We start from the raw sequence: 15,221 nt of genomic DNA, 5'->3' as shown, positions 1-15,221 counted from the left end.
TTTGTAAACACAAGGGCCTGCCCCTTGCATGTATATTCGTTTTTCTTTTCACGCGAACTGTATGTAAGTCGCTGAATTTTTTTCGGGCGTAAGTCAATTTCGCCTTGGAAGGGACAAGAGGAGAAAGGAGGCTCGAGGTAGAAGCCATATGATGAGGATCTGATGACCCACACAATCGACTTACACCAAATTTCTTTTCAGACGACTCGCAAATTGTCATGTCCGTTCTTTTTTTTCCCTGGAGCAAAGCATGACGGGATTTAGAATTTGAGACTATTTGTGATCCTCGAGTATTGTTGCGTTTCCTCCGTGATCTTGTGAAGTGGAGAGCTGGACAAGACTCGCAAAGTTAGATGATTGGATGAGAATATCACGCACTCGACACCGTTGGCACGATCAACCACGGCCTGTAGCATTCTCTCCAGGGCCAATGTGCTAGAGAAGCAAAATCCCAGTTCCACCTACTACTAGTCAGCTGGAGTAGTCGTCCAACTTTTAATTTTAAGAGCAAAGTCACGTTATTTTTTTTAACACGATTCAAACGCAAGCCTTTATATACAAACGTATACATTCAACCCTATAAATACACACAAGTACATTCCATTCCCGTGAGCAATGGTGAATCTTAAAAGAAAATAAGCATCATCGAAAATTCTGAAATAACTTGAAAAATAAATACAAGCACCAAAACTCGAATCCTGCTGAATTAAGAATACCACAGTTCCTTTAATCATCCAACTACAGATTGATTTGCAGTCATTCGCAAAAAAAAAAGAGATTGGTTTGCAGTCATTCGCAAAAAAAAAAAAAAAGATTGGTTTGCAGTCAGCTCATTTTTTTTAAACAGTCTTCTTCTTTTCTTGTCCTATACTTTTACTGCAAGCCGCATCCCTGCCTCCAAGGTCAATTTTGACCATAGAAATGTCATAAATATTTTGATACAGCATGCCATCCAAACTACAGGTTTATTCGGAGTCATCTCATTTTCTTGGACAGTCTCCTTCTTTTCTTCTCATTTACTTTTACTGCAAGCCGCATTCGTGCCTCCAAGGTCAATTTTGACCATAGAAATGTCATAAACATATTGATACGGCAAAAAAGCGAAGAATTTTTTGGAGTACGACAGAGAATGACTCGAAAGGGTCATGGATTGCGCTTGCATTTAACTGGTCTGATCGGACGGTTCAAATTTCCCCATTCATCATCCAACGGTTGACCGCCCTTCTCCCACGCGCTTAAATAATACACGATCGAAACCGAACACGCCTCTCATCCCTCTCCCACTTTTGGGTCCGGCAGTTGCCAGCTGGGAGCGGGAGCGAGAGCCTCGCCGCCGCCGGGTCGCCGTTATGAGTTGAAAACCATTGGCCACCTCCTCCTCTCTTCTTGACGCCTCAGATCTCATTACAATGGTCAGCGCCTCCAGCCTGCTGCTGCTGCCGTCCTCCGTGCGGGACCTCGCCTCCTGCGTCGTCGCCGCCTGCACCACCCCCTCCTCCACCCTCGTCTCCTCCTCCGCCTCCCCCTCCACGCTCTCCGTCACCGTTTTCTACCACGCCACCGCACTCCTGCCCGGCCAGAGCTCCCCCCTGCATCTGCGGCTCACCTGGACCTGCTCCCCGCTCGGCCCCACGCTCTCCTTCTCCCCCTCCGCCTCCAACTCCGCCGTGGTCCTCCGCAGGCGCAGGGGCACGCGCTCCGTCTCCGTTGATGGCGCCTACGCCGACGCTGCCTCCGCACAGCTCGTCCTGTTCTGGGACCTCACCGCCGCGCGCTACGATGTCTCCCCGGAGCCGCACTCTGGCTACTACTTCGTCGCCGTCGCCGGCGCCGACGTCGTGCTGATGGCCGTGGGCGACCTGGCGGCCGAGTTTGTCGAGGAGAGGTTCGAGGGCCGGATCCCAAAGGCGGCGGCCTTGACCGTCCCGTTCGCGCGCAGGGAGCGCGTCGTCGCGCCGGACCCGGCGGCAATGCACACCGCGCGGCGCGTCCGGTTCACCGAGGGCGGTTCGGATCACGAGGTAAGCGTAGGGTGCTCCGGCGGCGGCGGCGTGGAAGAGGAGGAGCTGTGGGTGAGCGTCGACGGGAAGCGCGCGGTGCAGGCGCGGCGGCCGCGGCTGAACTTCAGGGGGAACCAGACCGTGTTCGTGGACGGCGCGCCGGTGGACGTCATGTGGGACCTACACGGCTGGTGGTTCCGGGAGCCTCCCTACGGCAGCGCCGTGGTCATGCTCCGGGCGCGTAGCGCACTGGAGAGCCGGCTGTGGCTGGAGGAGGAGGAGGTCGCCACCGCCGCGCCGGGGTTCTCGCTAGTCCTCCAGGCCTTTAAGTCCCGCGCTGATGGGCTATCATCTGCCCACTGATCATGCATGTACATATATATATAGCTACTCCATTCAAATACAGTACAAGATCATGAACATAACAGGTGATATACATAATACTCCCTCCGTTCCTAAATATAAGACCTTTTATAAATTCTACTACTACATACGGACCAAAATGAATGAACATATACTCTAAAAATATGTCTATATACATCCGTATGTAGTCCATAGTGTAATCTCTAAAAGGTCTTATATTTAGGAACGGAGGGAGTACTACATTGATGTGAGTGTGTAGTGTAGGCAAATTTCATCTCCCTTATTAGTTGATTTTACTCTTCTCCGAATCATATCTTGTGAGATCCTCCTGTATTGAATGATGAAATCTTACTTTAGATCCCTTTGTGTTGAATGATGAGATGGTGTAGATATGGCGCAATAGTTTGTTTCTGCTTGTTGTCACTTACCTTCATCAGTTCTTATGTAAATACAGTACGTACATCAATAACAGTGATACAGTTACAAGTCATCGTTGCAGCATAAATAATGTATCGGCAGGTAATAGTATGATGTAGTAATTCACCTAACTTGACAGCTACTGTTTGATGACCGTTGACATTCACATGCTATCATGGTGAGACCAGTCATGAAATTTGCCAAAAGAGAAAATGGACACATGATGATGCGTACTGCGTGATGTCTGATTTAACAAATAATGTGTCGCTTTAAGAAGAAACCCGAATGAATTCCCATATTTACATCAACTCTCTGAAAACTAACATATAACAGCCATCCTCGCACACATGAAAATGTTTCTGATTCTACAGGTCTGCTCAGACTGCAGGAAAAGGAACTTCAAGCAGCTTCTAGCTAGGCTTTACATCATGGCAGCATGCTACGAGCGCCAGGACCCTCTATGTTCAACTTCACCGTTTGGTTGTTATTCTCACCAGGAGAGCCAACCTCAGATGACGCCGGATTGTATCCATGATCCGCCGATGGGTGGCATACTACCTGAATCTGATTCGCCTGGCCAGGTTCGTTTGTAAGAACCTGTGACGATGTCGTTGGCGAATGCCCTCTGCCGGAGAACAGGCAGCGGCATGGATCAGATCTTGGCACTTCAGGGGAGCATGGGGGAATTACTATCACTGCGGTTGGCAGAGGCGGCGCGGCGTGATTTCTGCCAGGGTCGTTCCGCAGGGAAACTCTACAGACAGGACATGTCGAGTGCTGGTTTAGCCAGATGTCGATGCAGGCCACGTGGAAATCGTGGCCGCAGTAAGGAAGAACACGGAGTACGTCATCATCTTCGTACTCTGCAAGACAGACGACACACCTGCAAATGAGAGTGCAAATGGCTCAGGATAAAGGTTTTGTGTAATCAGGTTCGAATTGCTAAATGCTAAACAGCATCAACAAATAACATAAATGGCAATTCAGTATGCATCAGCTAGTACTCAGTCCTGCTTCCTTCTCATCGAGCACAGGTGAGGATTTAACCTATTTGATAACAGTTCGTTCCCCCATCTTTCAAGTATTTGTGTGATGTCTCATTACAGAAAATTAGAAACATAGACGCACGCCCCCCAGACGCCAAAATGACAATGCTGTGAACAGGCCCAACTTCTAGCTAAACTAGAATAACTAGTAGTAGAACTAAGGCGACAGACTGCACATTGAACTAGTGTGATGGCCCCATTATATTCAGTAACAATGCAAGCTAAGTCACCCATGGTTCAGTAGCTAAAATCTAGTTAAACACAGCCGTCAACACTTCTGGTACTAAAGCGGCATGGTTTGCCTTAGGCACCAACATCCACTAGGACATCCATATTTTTTTTTTATCAATGTGACGCTGTACCGCTGCTTGTTCAAGAATCAAGATAGGTTAGCAACACTCAAATATATACTTGTTCCTTGGCATGGAAGAATCTTCCGGGAACACGCCAAGAGAAAACATCACTAGTGTAGCAGTGTCAGTACCACTAGTTGCAACACCGGATCCCCCAATCACCGATCTGATTCTACCAGAGTGTGCGCGCGATCGATCGAGCCCCGCTACAGTTAGTTCCCAAATGCGAGTGGCGCAGGCGCGGATTGAAACAAGGAGAAGCGAATCGCGATCCGTAGACGGAAAGCGAGGGGCACATACATTGCGGAGGCGTCCGCCGCATCGCCGCGGGGGCAGCCGGCGGCGGAGAAGGCGCGGGTTGGGAAGGCGGCTACGGCGGCGGGATCGACCCCTCCCCCTCCAGCGGTGTGGCCCAGGCGGTCCAACGGAATGTGGAAGGAATGACCCGCTCTGACCGCGACGGGTGGGAAGCGGGGGAGAGGCGGCGAGGGGCGGCGGCCGCGGCGCACGCGGCGGGTGAGGGCGCAGACGAGCCGGGAGCACACGAAGACGATGAAGAGGACGCTGGCGCAGAAGCCCAGCAGCGTGAGCACCGTGCTCGCCGACACCATTGGGGCGGCGCCGTTGGCGCCCCGCCGGCGCGGGTCTCTCTCCTCCTTCTCTTCTTCCTCCCTTGTGCTGTCGGTTATACGGTTGGAGAATCCGGTCCTTTCGTTTCTCACAGTTCGGTTGCGTTTGTGTTCCGTTTATACCGTGATGATCACGTTTTTCGTTTGACATATGTTTTTTTTTACGAGATACAGCTACATGCTGTTTTTCATTCATTGAGAGGATTATTCCATTCGGTAAATACATGAGAGTAAAATGTACGAGAGTTGTTAGATCAACTTCAACGGGCCGATCCATAATTTCGTCTATTTTTCGTTTCTTTGGGTTGTCCGCCGGCTCCGTGTCTGTTCGGGTTATGATTTGGGTCGATGGCGCGTCCAATGCTGGCCCGACCCATATTTATCCGCCTGGCCGGCTAGCCGCCGATTTTTAAACAAATACAGATGTTTTTTGTATATTTTGCAACAACAAATGATATAACATAGTTTCATAATTGAAAATAAAATATAGCAAAATTTTACAAGCCCAATAAAAATTAAATTGTCTACAAAATACACCTATTGATTGCCAACATGATCCCACATATGCTCAACCAAATCAACTTCCAACTGAATATGAGTTTTCAAATCACACATTTCATGGTGAACTTGGCAAACGATGCTGCTTCTCCGTCATGCCGAGGCACCACATTGTCACCCTGAAATTCAAACCCTTGATCGTGCAGGCATTCCGGGCGCTCATCCTCTACGATCATATTGTGCATGATCACACAAGCAGTTATCACTTCCCATAACTTCTTGGTGCTCCAAGGTTCTAGCAGGATACCGAACTATGCCCCATCGAGATTGCAAAACACCAAAGGCACGCTCGACATCCTTCCTAGCACTCTCTTGCTCTTGGGTAAATCTTTTTCTCTTCTCTCCGATAAGGTTGGAGATTATCTTCACAATAGTGGTTCACTTTGGATAGAGTCCGTCAGCTAGATGGTATCCTTTGTTGTAGTTGTGACCGTTGATATTAACCTTGGCCGGCGAGTTGTTGTCTTCGGCAAGCCTTGCAAACACCGACGATCGTTGAAGCACGTTGATATCATTGTGCGATCCGGCCATGCCAAAGAAAGAATGCCAGATCGAGAGATCTTGAGATTCCACGGCCTCAAGTATGACAGTGCAAGCCTTGACATTGCCTTTGTAGTGGCCTTGCCAAGCAGAAGGGCAATTCTTCCATACCCAGTGCATGCAGTCTATGCTGCAAAGCATCCCTGGGAAGCTCCGACTGGCATTGGTTGCCAACAAGCGGGTTGTGTCTGCAACAGTCGGCTCTCTCAAATACTCAAGATCAAACACTGCAATCACAGCCTTGCAGAATCTGTATAACGATTCTAGGCATGTAGACTCACTCATACGGACGTACTCATCGATAAGATCACCTGGTACTTCATAAGCAAGCATCCAGATGGCAGTAGTGCATTTTTGATAAGATGAGAAGTCAATCCTTCCAATGGCATCGTCTTTGCACTCGAAGTAGTTATCGTATCCGACCACCCCCTCTCGAATCCGGTTGAAAACATGCCTAGCCATACGAAAACGATGCCGGAATTTATGATGTTTGAAGAGCGGATTGCTTGTGTCAAAGTAGTCCTTCCATAGAAGGAAATGGCCGCTCTCTCGGTTGCGATTCAATGCCGGAACATGCCCCGGAATTGAGCCGCGGAACAACGGCTGCTGCCTATTAATGTGGTCATGGACCAACATGGCAAGCAGCATCTCCTCATTGTCGGATGAGGAATCTCAGAGTCGCACAGAACATTATGGAAAAAGAACTCGTCAGCGCAGTCCATTTTGTACCTTGAGGCAAACTGCCGAACAACTTGCGGGTGTGCACGACGAAGCAGACCGACGACGACGCGTTGGGGTTAGGGAAGCTGCGGTGCCCCGGCGGCGCTGCGGTCGGTGGCTTGGGATAGGCGCTGCGGTACAGGAGGACGCAGCCGGAACTGGGTGGCGACATCGGCGGCGAGGGGACTGGGGGTGAGGCGAGGCGAGGGCTAGATGGGGGTGGAGAACGACCAATGTGCCACCGACTGGCGGGCCAGGGAATGGTGGAAGTGTGTGTCGTTCGCGTCCGCTTTGTGTCCACGCCGACCCAAATCAGGCTCAAAATTGGACCGGGAAGGGGTCGACAGGCGGACGAAAAGCGGAATGCGCGTTCGTTTGGGTCGGCGCATTGGGCCGTCTTTTATGTCCGCACGAACCAAACGGAGAACAGCGGAAGAAATGGGTCGCTCCGTTGGAGTTGCTCTTATCACCCTTCACGAGAAACTTTACTTCCTACAAAAAAAAATTCCTGATAAGTTTTTTTTGAGGGGTAAGAGCATCTCCAGCCGTTCAGCCCCCTAGGGGCATGAAATAGCGCCGCCTGGGGGCGCGCCAGCAAAAAAATCGGCATGGGGCTCGGGTTCCTAGTCGCCCCAAAGGTCGCTCAACATGTTTTTGGAAAAAACAAACTCGGCCCAAATTCGACCAAAAGTGACTCAAATTTGAAGGAAATTCATAGTTTTTCATTGAAATTTGTACAAAGGTGAAATAAAAACATAATTAAAGCCTAAATGGAAACTATGTCACCACCGCTCACCATTGCCGCCCGACGCCGTCGCCTTCTACATGGCGAGAAGCTTGTAGAAGTTGGTGTAGCCACCGCCGTCATCGTCCCGCGCTCCGCCGCCGTCCTTGCTGCACCTCTGCCCTGGGTCGCCGTGGCGAACGAGGTTGGAAGGCCCGGGTGCCTCCTTGTCACTGTCGTCGAGGATGACAATGCTGTCCTCCTCGCGGCCGCGGCGCCTGGTGACGATCTCCTCAAGGGCGCGATGCTGGTGTTCCATCTCCTCATGGGCGTAGTTGTCCCGCTGCCATTTGAGGTCGGTCTCGTTGTCGGCAGCCATGGCCAGGTGCTCCTGCTTGACGGGGAGGAGCGCCAGCTACACCTTTGGCTTGACGAGGCGGGAGGAGGCACCGAGCTCGTTGATGACAATGCCGCCGCTCCGCGTGCGCTGCCCTAGCAGCGTCTCCTATGGCTCGGGTTTGATGGGGAGGAGTGTCGGAGACTCGGAGGAGTGGGAGCGGAAGACAGACGAGGAGGGCAACATCGTCTTCATCCGCCTCGGCGTCCATAAGCCGCTTCGATGGCGGGAGAAGGCTGGTGTCGGTGGGTACTCGAACCACGGCGAGTTGCCACCCTCGATGTGCTCGAGGACGACCTCCAATGTGCGGTCGGGGACGCCCCACCATTGGCGGCACCCCTCGCAGTTGTGGCGGCCGTGGAGTTTGACCCCGTTGGTGGCGCCGAGCTGGTCGCGTGCTGGCGTTCAAAGTATGTCATCCACAACATGTTGCTATCGGGGGCATACCTCGGTAGGTTCCGCGAGCTTCCAGCAGCGACGACCAGATGCGCGCGGGTGACGGTGGAACCGGGGACTCTGCCGATGCTCAGCCTCCACGAGCCCGGCACCCGCATGTCCGGTGGTGCTGGGTAATCCGCCTCGTAGAGAAGGTGGGCCTCGTCCTCGTGGAGGTGACGGCGGCCAAAGCCATTGGCCATCGCTCCGTCTCTTAGGAAGTGCTCGACCATTTTGGGGGAAAAAGAGGGAGAGGAGGTGCCGGTGACGAAAGGGGCAAAAGAGGAGAGGGCATCAGCGGCGAGATTCTGGCGAGAGAGGTGTGTGGCCACCGACGGCGGGAGGGGCGTTTTATATAGCTGTGGGCGGGCGGGCATGCAGAGCGGCGTGGTGTGAACGCGTGGCGGGAGTGGACGGGACGTGCGTCGCCGGGACGCGTGTCGTCGCGCCTTCACTGTGCCGCCTGTGAAGAATCAATGGAAGGCTGACCGGCGGCGCAACCTTCGCATTGATTCATGTGGGAAACAAGGCGATGAAGACGACGGTCGCCAGCCAGTCGCTGACTTGGCGGTTCCACAATTGTTTCACACCAACATGGTAGTACACGTCTCCCGGCCGTGTTGGCGACCCTCGAGCAGAGGCCGGTGATTAGGCCTAAAGGGGAGAAGTAAGTGCATTTACTCTTTTTGTACCTTTTGCCTTCAAGTTTCTTCAAATATCTAATGTGCATACCTTGTCATACTGCAGGGGTTGGTATCACCCCCTTGGAGTCCGCAAGCCGAACACCATCCTTGGTGTGCTTTGCCAGAAAAATTTCTCGGGGTTTGTCATGTTGCCCGGTGAGGGTGAGGTTCGTACACTAGGATTTAGCTCGGAGAACTACAAGGCTACCAGGCCCCGCTGGAGGAGATGATCGATGGTGTCTTGTGCCACACGAGGGCCAAGATGGTGATCAACAACTTTTGGGTAATTTCGCCTTTTACACAATCTAAAATTAACAATATAGCTAGTTATTTTAGTAATCAATGTTGTCTCGTTTGATTGTAGACCTTCAACAGGTGTGAGGAGGGATATGAGGAGGCGGCGACCATGATTATCGAGGCCGAGTGCAAGTGGCTATTACAGAACTTACGCCACGAGGCTCAGCCGCACGCTATTCGAGAGTACTACGCATCATGTAGTATTAAGAAGAACAAGTTTGAATGCCACTGAAAGTTTAAGAAGGAGTACATGAAGGTAATTACCTATTCTTAAGGCCTTGTACTTAGTTTTCTTGATTCGATTAGTAGGTGTAGCGCTCAAATTTCTCTTTACTAACTTATAGGTGCCCCGAGATGGTGTGCGGATAAGATGGATTGTTGGGAGGCATTGGTGGATGAGTGGTGCACAAGCGAATGGAGAGTCGTCTAGGACAATGCGAAGGAGAGCGTGCCCAAATGGTTGGTGTGCCACACCATCAAGGCAGCACCAACTTATTTCAGTTTGGACGGAACTAGGTATGTGGTTTGCTTCATGATTTATGCAATTCATTCTTCATGCTAGCTTGAGCCCTTTACTAATACTTTGTTATCTTTTAGGCGCATCACAATAACACGGAGGTGCCACATATGTACGACCTCTATGGCATTGCCCATACTGCCTCCTACAAGAAGGTCAGTGCATTCTCTGAGTCTGACCTCGATCATACTGTGAAGTTCACCAACATCTTCTCCCACAACAAGCTCGTGAGATACAAGGAGGAGGGGAAGGTGAGGAAAGGGGAGGAGTTTAACCCAATCCAGGAACCTTTGGATCCAGAGCCGGTGATGATATTTGGCGGCGGGAGGCCCCATGGCTCAATAGCCATTGGAGATGGGTTGATACCTTGTCCTCTCACTCTCCCGGAGATCAAGGCGCACCAGACGAGCTCCTATCCTGAGATAATGCCTCGTCCACAGCCACTCGATTTCGCCATTGATGTTAGTTATACGGACTCAGAAAACTTTCATCCATTGCATTGTGTGTGTGGCCATCGATAATTAGAATGCTAACGAGGAGTGCTGTTGTAGGCTGCTCTTCAGAGAGAGAGAGAGAGAGAGAGAGAGAGAGAGAGAGCGACAATTCATGAGCTTCTGTAGGAGAGGGACCGAGTGACGGCGAAGACGGCTCGGGCCGCGAAGGAGAAGACGGCTTGGTTGTTGGAGGAGGAGAGGGCACGGATTGAGGCGGCTCACCGGGCCATGTACGAGCTCCTTGTGATAAGTTTCTTTTTCACATTAGCCAAATCATGCATGTAATGTGTTTTTCATTACCAACTAATAAGACTGACCCTTCAAAACCAAATATGCAGTCTATGTGCGAGAAGACCGGTCAGACCCCTCCGCCAATGCCACACATTTCTGCGGTTGTAACCGCGAGTTTCATTTGAATGGTCATTAGTTAATAGTACTAACATTTGAGTGTCATCATGCTAACAAGACATTGCAAAATATCTTTGGTGCATAATAACTCCCGAGCCACATCGCACAACCCTTCTCCAAGGCAACCATCTCTAGGTGAACCCACCCCGAGCAACCTCTGTGATTCACATCCTTGATGACGACGACGGTAAATTTTCTCTAGTGTTCGGCTTAACAAATGCATAATTAGCTAATTATCCTCCAAAATAACATAATTAGCTTATCTAGTTCATTTATGACATAGTTAGCTTCACAAATGCTAGTTAGCCCTATTATGCGACATACTTATCTTATTTTCCCCAAGAAAGACATACTTAGCTAATTATCCTCCAAAATGACATAATTAGCTTATTTAGTTCATTTATGACATAATTAGCTTAGTTAGGTCAAAAATAGCATAAGAACCTTGGTTAGCTCATAATGGTCATATACTTAGCTTATCTTCCTCCTAAATGACATAATAATCTAAAAATAAGATAAGTATTGTAATCATCTTCTCTTTCTTCTTCTTATTCTCCTTCTCCTCCTCCCCCTCCTCCTACTTCTCCTTCTCCTCCTTCTTCTTATTCTCCTTCTCCTTCTCTTCTTCTTCTTCTTCTTCTTCTTCTTCTTCTTCTTCTCCTTCTTCTTCTTCTTCTTCTTCTTCTTCTTCTTCTTCTTCTTCTTCTTCTTCTTCTTCTTCTTCTTCTTCTTCCCTTCTTCTCCTTCTCCTCCTTCTCCTTCTTCTTCTTCTTCTTCTTCTTCTTTCTTCTTCTTCTTCTTCTTCTTCTTCTTCTTCTTCTTCTTCTTCTTCTTCTTCTTCTTCTTCTTCTTCTTCTTCTTATCCTTCTTCTTCTTCTTCTTCTCCTTCTTCTTCTTCTTCTCCTTCTTCTTCTTCTTCTCCTTCTCATTCTCTTCTTCTCCTCCTTCTCCTTCTCTTCTTCTCCTCCTCCTCCTCCTTCTCCTCCTCCTCCTCCTCTTCCTCCTCCCCCTCCTCCTCTGCTTCTTCTTCTTCTTCTCCTCCTCCTCCTTCTCCTCCTCCTCCTCCTCCTTCTTCTTCTTCTTCTTCTTCTTCTTCTTCTTCTTCTTCTTCTTCTTCTTCTTCTTCTTCTTCTTCTTTCTTCTTCTTCTTCTTCTTCTTCTAGTCTTCTTCTTCTTCTTCTAATTTTCTTATTCTCATTTTGCAAATTTGGTTCACTCCATGGAAGGTGGCATTGACGGGCTGCTACTGGTTTCTTTTTGTTTTGATTTATGTGGATGAATAGTGGGATGTTTCAAACTATGTGTATATATGGATGAACTATGTGAAAATATTTGTTGTCTTGCTCAATATTTTCACGATGATGTCAGATACATTGCCTATGCTTCTTCTATGATGTTTGAATCTACATGTGATGTTTGAAATTATATATATCATGGAACTATTCTGAAAATGCAGGGAAATATCTGAAAACAAACAAAAAAGTGACATTACACGCATTTTGCTGTGTGCTTGCGGACGGCAAAGGCCTTTGCTGTCTGACAGCTGATGGCAAAGGTGCCACCTGGCGCACACTTGTCCAACCCGGGGCAGCATGGCTAACCTATATGGTCACTTTCCATCAGCTGGTGACCCAGGCAAACGACAAAGGTCCCAAGGCAGATGGCAAAGGCCACCAAGGAGGGAATGACACCCCTTAAGGCACAGGACAAAGCCCCCCGCCACGGCCGATGGTAAAGACCCCTCCGCCCCGCCACGGAAGACGACAAAGACCCCATGGCGGCAGACAAGCCCCCGCGTAGCGGACGACAAAGCCCCTCCCCACCACGGCGGCGACAAACCCCCACGGTGAGCGACAAATCCCCCACACGGCGGGCAAAACCCCCACGGTAGACGACAAATCCCCCCCACACGACAGACGACAAATTGACTTCCTCCCGAGAGACGACAAAGGCTCCGTGAGCTATCTAACAGAGTAGGTCCCTATCGGCTGTTGTCTAGTTTCCTTTGCCGTCTGCTTGCTATAGCAGACAGATGGCAAAGATCTTTGCCATCTGCTACTAGACGACAAAGGACCTCTTTACCGGCGCTAGCTACCGTGGAAATTTTGCCGTCCGCCGAGGGATGGCAAAGGTCTATGCCGTTTGTGTAATGGCCCTGTGCCGTCCGCTGTGGCAGACGACAAAGAAGTTGATTCCTGTACTGGTTCCCAACCCTCTACATTACATTTACATGTGTTTACTTTCTGCTGCTACACTCTTAGATATACATGTGTAGGGTGAACTTGACTAGTCATAACTGCTAAAATTGGCCCATAACTAAAATTGGGAAAAGCCTAAGTTTTTAATTTGCCAAGTAGTCTAATCACCCCCTCTAGACATACTTCGGATCCTACAAGTGGTATCAGAGCTATTTGGTCTCCATTGCATTGGTTTCACTACCTAGGAGAGTATGACGTCTAGTGAGAGAAATTACCATCATAGAGGTCCATATTTTGATGGTACAAACTTTGCAAGTTGGAAGCATAAGATGAAAATGCATATTATTGGTCATAACCGTGCCGTTTGGGGTGTTGTTCGTGTTGGTGTGTAAGGTGATTTCTTTGGTGATGGAAGGATCAGCCCCCTGGGACCAGGGGTACCCAGGCCCGTCGGCCTGCGGCCCCAGGCACGGTGCGTCGGGACAAACCTGACTCGGCCCATCTGCGAGCCCGACAAGGAGAACCCCCGCGAAGGCCCGTGCCTCGCGAGGTGGGCGCTTGAAGATCATCGCCAAGGGCCTCTCGAGGGCAACAGTTGGAAGGTTATTCCCCCTGAGGCCCCCATGGAGTGAGCCCGTCAAGGATGCCTCGGTAGGGTCCAATGACCTAGCCCCTTCTCGTGAGTACGACAGGTTGCGCAGACGGCACAGGAGCGGTGCGAGCAATGGTGTACGAGGGTCTTTTCCCCTTCTATGCTAAGTGGGTTGGGACAGCTCGCGTGCTCCCAAAGCAGCCCTCGAGAGTTTCCTTTTTGGTGTTTGGAGACTAAAGCAGGAGGGCCCGCAGGACGGAGGTCATCTCCGAGCCCACCAATGCGTCACGTAGAGAAGCTTTTGCACGCGAAGACCACGTGTGTCAGGGCGGACTGCAGTCCTACCCCCTTCAAAAATGGCCGTTGTGGCAACCCTTCCCGCCTATGTTTTTGGGGGAGGAGGACCAAGGCCCGTATATAGGAGAGGGCCGACCTCCGTAGAAGGGGATCCATCCTCATCCCCGTGCTAGGGCAGAAACCCACCTTTGTACCTGTCTTCCACCAAAAGCAATCCCAACACAAGCAGGAGTAGGGTTTTATACCGCGAGGTGGCCTGAAGTAACTGCCGCATGGTTTCAGTTTGTCTCCCTAGCTCGCACTACTGTAGAAATGCCGTGAAGCCGTGAGGTAGAACATGGCCGGAGAGCGAGTGCACCCTAGTGTTTGAACCTTCCCTTGGGTCCTCGGAACCCCGATTCCAGCATTTGGCGCGCCACGTAGGGGTGCACAACCGTTCTCCGACTCCGGTTCCGACTCGGGCTTCATGGCTCCATGGTAGATACCCACCATCCGCACGCCGAGTGAGCAGCCGCTTCATGCATTGGCAGCACCACCTTCGTCGAGCCAAACCACCCTTGGGTAGGAAAGTGCCCGTGCTCCGCAGTGTAGGGGGGCCCTCCGCCCTCAGCTGGCAGGTGGGGGGCGTGCCACCGGGAGGGTAATATCCCACAAGTATAGGGGATCATGTGTAGCCTTTTCGATAAGTAAGAGTGTCGAACCCAACGAGGAGCTTAAGGTGGGATAAATATTCTCTCAAGTTCTATCAACCACTAACACAACTCTATGCACACAAATGTTTTGCAATATCTAGGAAATAAAACTAGAGTAACAATACACGTAAACAAGATAGTTTTGAAGGATAATAAATATATGAAAGTAAAGTTATTTGCTGCAACAATAAAGTATTCTAAGTAACTATAAACTAATAGTACCATGAGTGCGGAAAAGTGGTGGTAATTGTGGTGGAATTGTCCATGATCAAATAGTCAAATACAAGGTTGATATTCCTCTTTTATGTGGGAGAGGCAAAGCTAACAAGCTCTCACTATCCATTGATTGCAAGTACTTATGATTGGAACTCTAGCAAACATCCGTAAATACTAGAAGATACATTAAGGTAAAAATACCCAACCATAGCATTAAGATCAAAAGGTCCTCTTTATCCCATATGCTTTCATCACTAGATTGGGGCTCATGTTTCTGTCACTCAAGCAGCCCACCCTCTAGCTTTCTCCACATACAACAAACCCTATGATGTGATCCATGCGCGCATAAACATATGATGGGCACCATAGGACTGTAACAAATTCAATATATAGCTCAAAATCATACATGGAGATTCAACAATCAATCATATGACAAAAGGGAACTACACAAACATGACATAGATGCAATAGATCATCTGCAAATAATTTATAACATCAAACATCATGTTTACATAGGGGATTACAAAGGTTTGTGGGAGAGTGAACCATTGTAGCTATGGAGGAGATGATGATGGAGGTGTTGGTGAAGGCGGCATCATGGCGGAGAGGATGGATAAGCGGCAACACGTGAGGTGCAGGGCGGCA

The 15,221-nt window shown here is 49.8% G+C and overlaps 2 protein-coding genes across 2 annotated transcripts; one reads left to right on the top strand and one right to left on the bottom strand.

Moving 5' to 3' along the window:
* Positions 1–1,089: 1,089 nt before the first annotated feature.
* Positions 1,090–2,829, top strand: LOC123448159. The gene has a single exon (XM_045124960.1). The coding sequence runs from the start codon at positions 1,410–1,412 to the stop codon at positions 2,361–2,363; it is 954 nt and encodes a 317-aa protein (XP_044980895.1). The 5' UTR covers positions 1,090–1,409; the 3' UTR covers positions 2,364–2,829.
* Positions 2,830–3,028: 199 nt separating this feature from the next.
* On the bottom strand, positions 3,029–4,896 carry LOC123448161 (E3 ubiquitin-protein ligase EL5-like). The gene is made up of 2 exons (XM_045124961.1): positions 4,480–4,896; positions 3,029–3,663 (listed from the first exon to the last, which is right to left on the bottom strand). The coding sequence occupies exons 1-2, from the start codon at positions 4,788–4,790 to the stop codon at positions 3,207–3,209; spliced, it is 768 nt and encodes a 255-aa protein (XP_044980896.1). The 5' UTR covers positions 4,791–4,896; the 3' UTR covers positions 3,029–3,206.
* Positions 4,897–15,221: the final 10,325 nt, after the last annotated feature.

Source organism: Hordeum vulgare, chromosome 4H (genome assembly GCF_904849725.1).
Source record: "Hordeum vulgare subsp. vulgare chromosome 4H, MorexV3_pseudomolecules_assembly, whole genome shotgun sequence".
NCBI classification, from domain to species: Eukaryota; Viridiplantae; Streptophyta; class Magnoliopsida; order Poales; family Poaceae; genus Hordeum; species Hordeum vulgare.
This window is presented reverse-complemented; position numbering and strand designations above follow the sequence as displayed.